The sequence below is a fragment of the Entamoeba invadens genome (assembly GCF_000330505.1).
Source record: "Entamoeba invadens IP1 unplaced genomic scaffold scaff_1105074725361, whole genome shotgun sequence".
In the NCBI taxonomy this organism is placed as follows: domain Eukaryota; phylum Evosea; order Mastigamoebida; family Endamoebidae; genus Entamoeba; species Entamoeba invadens.
In genome coordinates this window covers 47,242-57,331 of record NW_004440121.1, presented here as the reverse complement: position 1 = coordinate 57,331, position 10,090 = coordinate 47,242, and the positions used below count along the sequence as shown (strand labels likewise).

Genomic DNA, 10,090 nt, shown 5'->3' with positions numbered 1-10,090 from the left:
ATAATTATATTATAAATTATTTTTTTTATTATACTTTAAATATCAATAATGTTATGTATTACATTAAGTTTATTATTATGGCTATCTTCAATGAATTGTTATAATTATTCCAAGTTTTTAGTTTCAAGTGTTTGTTTTTGAAAGTCTTTACTAACAAAAAATGTTTTTATTATGATAAATACAAATAAAATAAAAAACACAATAAAAATCATTCAAATTTCATATTTCTTTTAATTCCACAACTCTTCTTCTTTGCAAACAGTTTTGAGAAATCAAACTCGAACCTTCCAAACACTTCAAATAGCATTTTCTTCTGTTGTTTACGCGTTGTGGCCTCTGAAAATTCTTCACTACATATGAATGCCTTTAAAGCACCTCTGTAAAACTGAGGCACTTCATTCACGTAAAAACTTGAACATGGTGGGTCGACAACACTGAACCTCTTAGGAAAACACACTGTGATGTAATCGTACGACTCGATTCTTCGTTTAATTTCCGCGACTATATTTCCCACGCTAAACATTTTCGATTGGATTAAGTACTTCCACGGCCAGCAAATCATTTTGACGACTTCAACTAAAGTCGCATCGAGAAATTTCGTCACGATTTGAATTTTGTTTTCAAACAGTTTGTTGATTTGAGTATCAGGAAAGAGTGTTTTATCGGCAACTATGTTATTAATACACAAATTAATAATGTCCCCAAGCGGTGATATATCAAAAAAGTCATTACACATCTCAACAAAGCGAACATTGTCGTCATTGAAATCGGCTCTCTTACTATTCAATTTGTTGTTCAGCCACTTTGGAAGAATAACTAACAAGGCGCACTCTTTCCGCTCTGTTCTATTTTGGTTTGCTGTATTGGCAACACCACTTTGGTCGTAATTTCTCCAAGACTTGATTAATAATTTGACCCATCTGACAATATCATCATCTTCTAAATAGTCACCATCGACAATTGATATTCTCCGATTCTCAAAAATTTGCGGACTTTCATTGAAATATTTCATCTTTTCTTCTTCATTGAGTGAAACAGCTATTGGTAATGGAGTGGTGTCACCAGAAATTGCAACAGCAATTGTGCTCGGGATGGTGTCTCTCGACACAACAGAACCAACAGAATAAGAATTCTCTGCGATGACTTTAAGGTTGGAGGCCGCAAGAAGGCGATAGTCAAAAACGTCTGCAAAAAGCATGTGGTCAACTGGGATGTCGGAATTTGACAAAATTCTCAGCACAAATTCCTCTACATTTGATAATGAAAATCCTTTGGAAATAAGACAAGGCTCGACTAGTTTTTCATAGTAATTATTCGACTTTAAAAAAGTTAGTATATCGCCTTCTGTTCTTCGTTCGTTAAAATGAGTTAAATAAAAATATTGAAGAGACTTTATAGTGACACATTGATCATCGTTTAATAAAGTGGCGAGATGTTTTAAAACTTCTTTGTCGTGTTTGCTATTTAAGTCCGTTAATGAAGAATGAGATTGCGAATAGGAATTTGAAGTTGAGCAAATTTCCATATACTTATTGTATTTTCAAGTATTTTCTTTTTATAATATTTTAAGGTTAAAACATAACCTTTTAAAATGATATAAAATAAAAAAATCGATAATGATAGTTCGTTATTTCTTTTTTTGTTTATTTTTTTAATAATTATATATTTTTTTGAAATCAAACAATAAAATAAATTTGAGATAAAATATGTTTGTGTTTTTTTATTCTAAAAATTGTTTATGTTGTTATTAATTATAACTATTATTTTTTTTATATTTTTATTCAATTATAATATTAGAGTTTTTCACAGACATTATCAATTTTTAATTAAAAATGATATTATTTTATTATATTTTTTATAAAAAGTGTGTTTTTTAATAATTAAAACTTAATGAAATATGATTCTCATTAAAAAAATAATGATAAATGAATATATAATAAAAAAAAATATTGTAGTTTTATTTAAATCAGATATTGATTTTATTTATTAAAAAATATAATTTCACAAATTATTTTAATTTATTATTATAAATTTTTAAATAATTAAACAAATTATTTTTTTGATAATAATATCATTTTTTTATAAAAATATAATTGTCAATTTTATATATATATTTGTCCGTTCACCAGACATAAAAAACCCAACAAATTAACAATAAAATAATCGAAATTAAATAAAATTTATTTTCATTTCATTAATGCTGTAGCTATTAGCTCGTTGATGCCTTATGTCTTGAAAATTATATTAATCAGTTCTACCACCTTGGTTTATTTGTTGTTCTTTGTAATTGAAATGTGTTAAAGATGTTATGTTTGTGTTGATCTTTCCACAAACAAATTGCATAAATTTACGATCACTATTGCATTATTTTTTTCTGTCATAATCTTGTTCACCTTTCGTGTAAATACATTTAATTTTAATTGGTGATTTGTCATTGTTGTCGTTGACGAAAGTAAATAACTGAATATTACTTTGTATAATTGAATTATAATAACGTGATCTAATCAATGCTTTTGCATCAAAGGATAAGTTTTTATTTGATCAAGAATTATAATTAATATTTATATAAAATTACATATGATTATATAATTTTTAATATTTGTTAATTTTTTTTCGTATTTATTGTGTGACAAAATTTTTGTTATAATAAAAATTAAAATAGTTATAATTTTATTATAATATAATTTATTTTACCTTAATAAAAATCAATTAATGAATGAAAAATAGAATTAATGACATATTATATAAATAAAAGGACTTTTTCAAAAAAGTTTTATTTGATTTTTACTATTTTAATAGTATTTTAAATATTAAATAGTAAAAATATATTTTTGTTTAGTAATGACAATAATTCTCACACGTCATTGAGGTATGTCAACAGAGTCAATAAAAGACGGTCCAAACAACTAAATTCATAAAATGCAAATCTTTGTGAAGACCCTCACTGGTAAGACAATCACATTGGAGGTTGAGCCAAACGATTCAATCGATGCTATTAAAGCAAAAATACAAGAAAAGGAAGGCATTCCACCAGACCAACAAAGACTCATTTTTGCTGGTAAACAGCTTGAAGAAGGAAAAACCCTTTCTGACTACAACATTCAGAAGGAGTCAACACTCCACCTCGTCTTGAGATTGAGAGGTGGGTATTAAGCATTTCGTCTCTTTGCATTCGTCTTGTTTTGTATTTTATTTTACTTGCTAATCTATTGTTGAACATTTCACAACAATATGTTGTGAGTTGTAAAGAATCAATAATCTTTATTTTAATATAAAAATATTAAATACAAACAAAAAATGCATTTGCCGGGACTCGAACCCGGATCTCCACCTTGGAAGGGTGGAATTCTGCCCTTAGACCACAAATGCTTCTTGATATTTTCTATAGTTAAAATTGATTAAGTCGGTGGGTTTAATAATTGGAATAAAGAAGAACTTGATAAGATACAATATTATTATTATCATTTGTACTATATAATTTTATAATAATTAACTAAAATTTTTAATTTTTAACTTTTGTAAATCAAAACAAATCTTATATTAATAACACATGTCGAAGCGAGTTAATGTGTACTCCTTTCAAATTATTGAGTCTTATTTAAATGAATATGATGGTTTCTTTGTTATTATATTAGTTTGTGAGTCGTATAAATATGTGCTTCATTGTATTTGAATAAATCCAATTCATATCACTCCAATAACAAATAAAAATTTCAGGACATTCAAACCTAATAATATTTCATAACCTTTTTGATGTTAAACTTATCATTAACCTCATGATACTGTTACTGTTTTAAATAAAACATATTTTTTTGAACTTGATATGATATACAAAATAAACTTAACTTGTGGCGACTCTTTTGAAATGTGAACAGTAAACAAACCAATCGCGCAAACAATAATTTATAGGTTTCCTTTTTTTCTTCAATTTTATGAAATGTTTTAATTAAAACACTAACGGTATTGGCGTTTTCATTAACAAAACATTTTTTTCCAAAAAAATGTTTTATAAAAGAAAAAAAAAGAATCGTAAGGTTAAAAAAATTTTAAAGTTATTAAAAAGGTCTCAAAAAGTGTCTGATACAAATTAAGAATATCAATGAGTGTCCACTCGCTGTTTATAATAAAAGTCGGACTTATTTTAAACCAAAATTCTGGAATTCACGAAAAAAATTGTAACCAATTCTTTCAAAGAATGTCTTGGGACTTCAATATTGTTTCCAAACTCAATTAACGACATATCTCAGTTTGCGTTTTCTTATTGTTCAAATATCACACAAATTGCACTGCTGCCACATCTTATACACCTTAGTAATTAGGTGTTTAATCAATGTATGAGATTTATAGTGATAAAACTCCCAGACCTGCTTGAGTGATTTCAAAAACGTGTTTTTGTAAATGTAATTCTCTTTTTTATGTGAATTTTTGGAACAAAGGTCACTTTTATTGGAGTTAAAACTTTGAGTAAATGTGCTTTTTAAGAGTTTACAGTTGACAAAAATGTGTGTAGAAGATTAAGAGTTCTTCAATTGAAAAACATTAAATAGTTTGACACTTTCATAACGTATTAAAAAGTTGGAAAACAATGTTTTGCCAAATGTTATTCGCTTGAAAGTGTATTTTGTGAGTCAATAGAAATTATTTATGACTCATTGTATTGTATTTATTGCTTTAACTTGAAAAATGTTTAAATATTCAATTAACAATAATTAAAATTTTCTGTTGTTACAATTATAATATTAAATTTGCCAATTTGGAGATGTTGAATGTATTCCTCATTACATGTTTAAAAAGTTCTACAACTTTAAAAAAGTTGTTATACTAAACTGTTTTTCAAAAGTCGGTACTGGGGTGTCCCGATTTTTTGGATTTATTTTGTTTATTATTTTTGGGAATCGTTTTTTGTAATAAATTCGCTTATTTTTTTCCAAATAAAAAAGAGAAAAACGGTCTTCAAAAAATATTTTTTTACTTGAAAAATTTTTAAGCATTAAAAAAATCCATATAAAATTTGAAATAACGGGATTTTTGTTTCAGAAAAACACACGAATTATCCCAAAAGTGCATTTTAGTACAAAAGCAAATAAACTTAATGTCAATCTTTTTCATTATCAAACATTTTATTAATTAATGAAATATTCACAAAACAAAAGCTTAGTTCGAAGATTAGTATGCTTAGTAGTGTTGTCACAAAAACAATAAAAATAACAAAATGATTTGATAATTTATCTTCGTTGTTTTTTAAAAAGTCGACATTCTTTTTGAGCATTTCAGTGAGAACATCTTTTTTAAAATATCCAATAACAAAACATTATTGTTATTTTGTATTATTTTTCTTGTGTTGCCCTTTGACAATTTTGACTTATGCCTGTCAAAATTATTAAACATTTGCTGTAATTTTTGGTGTTTTTGGAACTCTTTATTTCATTAATTGTTATTCAGAGAAGATAACCACAGTTTGTTTTAAATTGAAAATATTTTTTAACAATAGTAATATTCAGTTAAAACTCGACACGAACAACACCATCCCAATTCACTTAAACGTTAATTGTTGTGCTTTTAGGCCAACAATGCTGTGTATATGTTGCGAAGTATCGAGTTGTGGTCAAATCAAATAACGGGATCGGGTTTTTTGGAAAAAGATGGCTAATATTCCAATATTTTCCCGAATTTGTACGAAAATAATTGAACGGTTGGTATTTTTTTCAAAATAAAGTCGGTACTTTCGATTTTTTGTTTTTTATTTTTTTAGGAAAAAACAAAAATAAAAAACGGGACTTTAGGAAGTTCTAAAAATATGACAGTACCGACTTTTGAAAAACAGTTTAGAGACTTTATAAACAATTTACTTGATAAAACTTTTTTTGTAAATAATAAGTAAACAATCACTTATCTGAAATTACCTTCACCATTTTCAAAACACAATCTTTATTGATTCCAGAAAAGTCAAAAGTAGACTCATGGCACCTCTCTATAATTTTTGGATAAATTACTTCTTTCAAACTTTTGCAATAATAAAATGCTCTTCTTCCTAAGTATTTTACTTTATCATTAAAAACGACTTTTTCAAGTTGAGTGCAATGCTCGAACGCATCTCTTTGCACCACTTCCAAATTTTTGGGCATTTCGATTGTTTTAAGTTCGTAATTCCCCTTGAAAGCATAAGCTTCAATAGTTTTTACGGAGTCACCAAGTTTAATAGACGTAAGCCTATTTAAAGTAAAACACATTCTTGGTATTGTCACAATTGTCCCATCCAAATCAATATATTCCAAAGGACAATCAGTAAAGCATTTTCTTTCAAGTTTTTCAAGATTTTTTAAAACCAATTTGACAATTTCACCTGATCGAGTGTAAGCGGGATATAATGATTTGTACTCTTCAAAATTGCTTCTGTCAAAACAATAAAACAGATTTTGCATTCCGCCGTTGATTAATAATTGTTTTACAAAGTACCCTTCATCTTTAAACGTTTGAGCATTTTCATTGGTATTTTGAACGAAAATTTGTGTTAAGTTTGTTGCTCCTTTTGCACAACAATAAGAAAAATTGTGTGTTGAATTTTTAAATGCTATTGATTCCAACTTCGTACAATTTCGAAAGCAATCGTTTGACACTCTATTTGTTTGGGATGGGAAATCAAATGTTCTTAAAGCGCAGTTCTCAAAGCAATTACTCCCAATACAAGTCACTGTATCTGGTACTTTAACATGTGTCAACTTCGTGCAATTTTGAAAACAACAATTTTGGAGCTCGACAAGTTTTTGAGGAAGAATTAACAATACCAAAGAATTGCATCCTCTGAAACAAGCTTGTCCCAACGAGGTTATATTGTCTGATAAATGTATGTTACAAAGGAAATTGCAGTTCATAAACGCCTGTTGATAAAGAGAATTCACTTTTGAAGGTATTGAACACGACACCATTTTCCCACTTAATTTATGAGCAAAGCCAAGAGAGTAAAGTCTTTGTAAATCGTTATTTTCAAGTGTGACATTGCTACACTCTCTGTTAACCACTTCTTGGAACCTAAAAGGGACAATTTGAGTGATTTTGTTTGATCCTCTAAATATCAAAGAATTGAGCATTTTAAAATTTGAGAAGAAATAATCTGTGATATTAGTGTCTGGGTACAATATTAAAGTAGAAATTGAATTGTTTTCATTGAAAATGGTCTCAGAGACTACAACTGTATTTGGAATAAGAAAAGTAGTCAAACTAACACAATTAAAAAATGCACCATAACAAATTTTCTTGACAGAAAGTGGGAGGGAGATATTTTTCAATTTTTGGCAATTATGAAAACAATATTGTGGGATTATTTTGATTGAGTTTGTCAATACAACTTGAGTCAAATTTATTTGGTTTGCAAAACACGATTCTTTAAGTAAATTGACTTCTTTTGGTATATTATATTTTGGATCCTTTTGAAGTAATTCATTGAGACGTTTCGTAAAACTGGAAGACCCCAAACACACCTTCTTAAATTTCAAATTGAATTTCTTATCATTCAAATATTGTTCATAATCAACTTTAAAATTAATAAACTTCTCCACGTGGGGAACGGCTGTGTCGTTTGAATTATATAAAATTTGATATGTCATATTGTCGAATATTTTTGTGCTTTTGATGGGAAGTGGATTATAAAAAAACATTGAAAGCACTTCTTTACACTTTTTGTTAACTTGAGCAAAGGAGATAAAATCGTCGATGGTATTAAAGTATTTCACACAGACCATCATATGATATTTATCTAACTGTATGCACATTTTCTGGTTTTCTTTGTTTTGTTCACATTTTATAGCTATTTGTATGAGGTGAATAAAAAACAAAACTTTGAGTTATGACAATACCTCATATTTGAATTTTGAGTCATCAATTTTATTATTATTATATTAAAAATAAAGTAAATAGGTTATGGCAAAAGAATTAAGTGAGTTTTGTAAGAAATAAATAAGTTTCTTATTTGAGAATATGTATAACATATTTTATATTTAAAGATATGGTCATCCTAATTTTTATAATCAACAATTTATTATTTTAGTTAAATAAATTGTAGTACAATCAAGGGAAAATAAGATGCTGAAAAAAAGATGCCAATCTAAATATAAATTTATTTAAATGTTTTTCATTTTATTATAATTTAATGATTATTAATATTATTTTTGTATTTAAAATAAACAATAGTTGTGAGCATCTTCCTTTTTTAGCATCCCATTTTTTTCCCTAATGTACATGAAAATATAATTTAAGTTCTGTTGTATTTAATTGATTATTGTTGTGTTAAATAATTAATTTTAATCATTTTTACATCTAAAGGAAATCGAAAAGAAAAGACTACGGCAGTAGGGTCAAAGGATTTACTTATATACTATAATTATAGTGTTAATGTCATGTATACACTTTAAATAAAAAAGTGATTTATCAATTTTATATAAAAATGACAAAGAAAACATTTTATATCACAAAACACAACATTTTATCAAAATTGGATTAAACCAATTGAAACACAGTCATTCTTGACATCAAAAAACGCCTCTTTTTATTCCTGTTATTACCGAACAATAGATGATATAACGTGGAAGCTCCTTTGTGATACAATTCACTGTTTTCTTTTCTAATATAAAGCACATCAAATACTTTAAAAAGGTCTTTTGAATTATCATTATTACAAAAGAATGCCTTATTTGTTAAATTGGGCCTAACCCATTTACATATACTGTGTTTATAATCAAATGCAAACAAGAATGCATATGGAGAATTGCAATATTTTTGTAAAGATATCTCGTCATATATGACTGCTCCAAATTTATCGCCGTCTTCATATTCTATTAAAAACACAAGATTTTTTCTTCCACAAATGTTCTGACTAAAAACGCTGTTATCAATCAAAAAACAGTCGTTATCAGAATCAAACACTTTATTCTCAAATTTCAATCCAGTCCATTTTTCAATTATTTGCATCTCTTCTTGTGTAATTGTATCATCCAAAAAGTGTTTATTTATCAATTGATTTTGAAGTTCTTTGACTCTGAGGTTTTGTCCATTATTTAAAATCGAACCAACTGGATTTTTCTTCTTTTCTCGTGCGATTAATTGTAATACAAGTTCATCATAGTCTTCATCTCCTTGTTTTTCCAATCTTGTTTTTCTCGTTTCAAAATCAGTTTTAATCGAATTTAAAAGGTTTAAAGCTTTGTCAATTTCATTTACAAGAAGATCTCTTCGAAATAAAAATTCATCCATTTTGTCTATCTTACCTTCCAAGACTTCAATTCTTTGGTCAATTGTTATTGCTTTCTCTTCATTTGCCATCTTAAAAGATGTTTGTTCATAAATCGGAGTCTTTTTTGTTAATTCATTTACCTTTTCAAGTTGAGAAACAAGTTGTGTAACTGTTATTTCCATGTTGTACTTTTTACAAATAAAATTTTATCCACCCCTTTTTGTTTAGTTTTTTACGTTACTATTGTGGTTGGCAAATTGATAGCTAAAAACTAAATCTTATTATAAAAATATTTATATAATATAGTTATATCTTCAAAATTGCTAAACTATTCAACTGTTGTTTTTACCTCATTTAACCAAAATTATTAAATTTACTATATAATTATAGTAATTATGGAATAAGAAATGTACCATGTTATTTAGTATTTAAATAATTGTGTGTTTTTCATGTTAATAAAATAAATTATAAAAATAAACTATTATAATAATTTCTTTTTATAATAGTAGATAAATGTTGTGTTTGACAAGCCAGTCATTAATATATATTGAGTCATAAATGTGTTTACTCATTTGCGAGGCATAGAAGACCACCACGAGATTCAAGTTCTTAATAAAAAACACGAAAGCGGTTTGTGTGTGTGAATTTGTACGAAAGATTGTTCATGTTGACCCGAAGAATGACAGTGTTATTCACTTTCAAGTGATGGGGATAGTAGCGGGGATGGCACAACCGCCAGTACTCAAATTCAGGGTTAATGGAAAGGATGTTCTTGTTGAATACAAGAACGCGCTGCCTGAGATAGTTGTGAGGGAGTTACATCCAATCATTGGGATGACTACAAAATAAATGTTCTTTGTGTTT

The 10,090-nt window shown here is 27.3% G+C and overlaps 2 protein-coding genes across 2 annotated transcripts; both read right to left on the bottom strand.

The window, feature by feature from the left end:
* Positions 1–208: 208 nt before the first annotated feature.
* Positions 209–1,198, bottom strand: EIN_145660 (hypothetical protein; the record flags this gene model as incomplete). Its single annotated transcript, XM_004254315.1, has 1 exon — positions 209–1,198. The coding sequence occupies one exon, from the start codon at positions 1,196–1,198 to the stop codon at positions 209–211; it is 990 nt and encodes a 329-aa protein (XP_004254363.1).
* Positions 1,199–5,885: 4,687 nt separating this feature from the next.
* On the bottom strand, positions 5,886–7,769 carry EIN_145650 (hypothetical protein; the record flags this gene model as incomplete). Its single annotated transcript, XM_004254314.1, has 1 exon — positions 5,886–7,769. One exon carries the CDS (start codon positions 7,767–7,769, stop codon positions 5,886–5,888), a length of 1,884 nt encoding a protein of 627 aa, XP_004254362.1.
* Between the last annotated feature and the right edge of the window lie 2,321 nt (positions 7,770–10,090).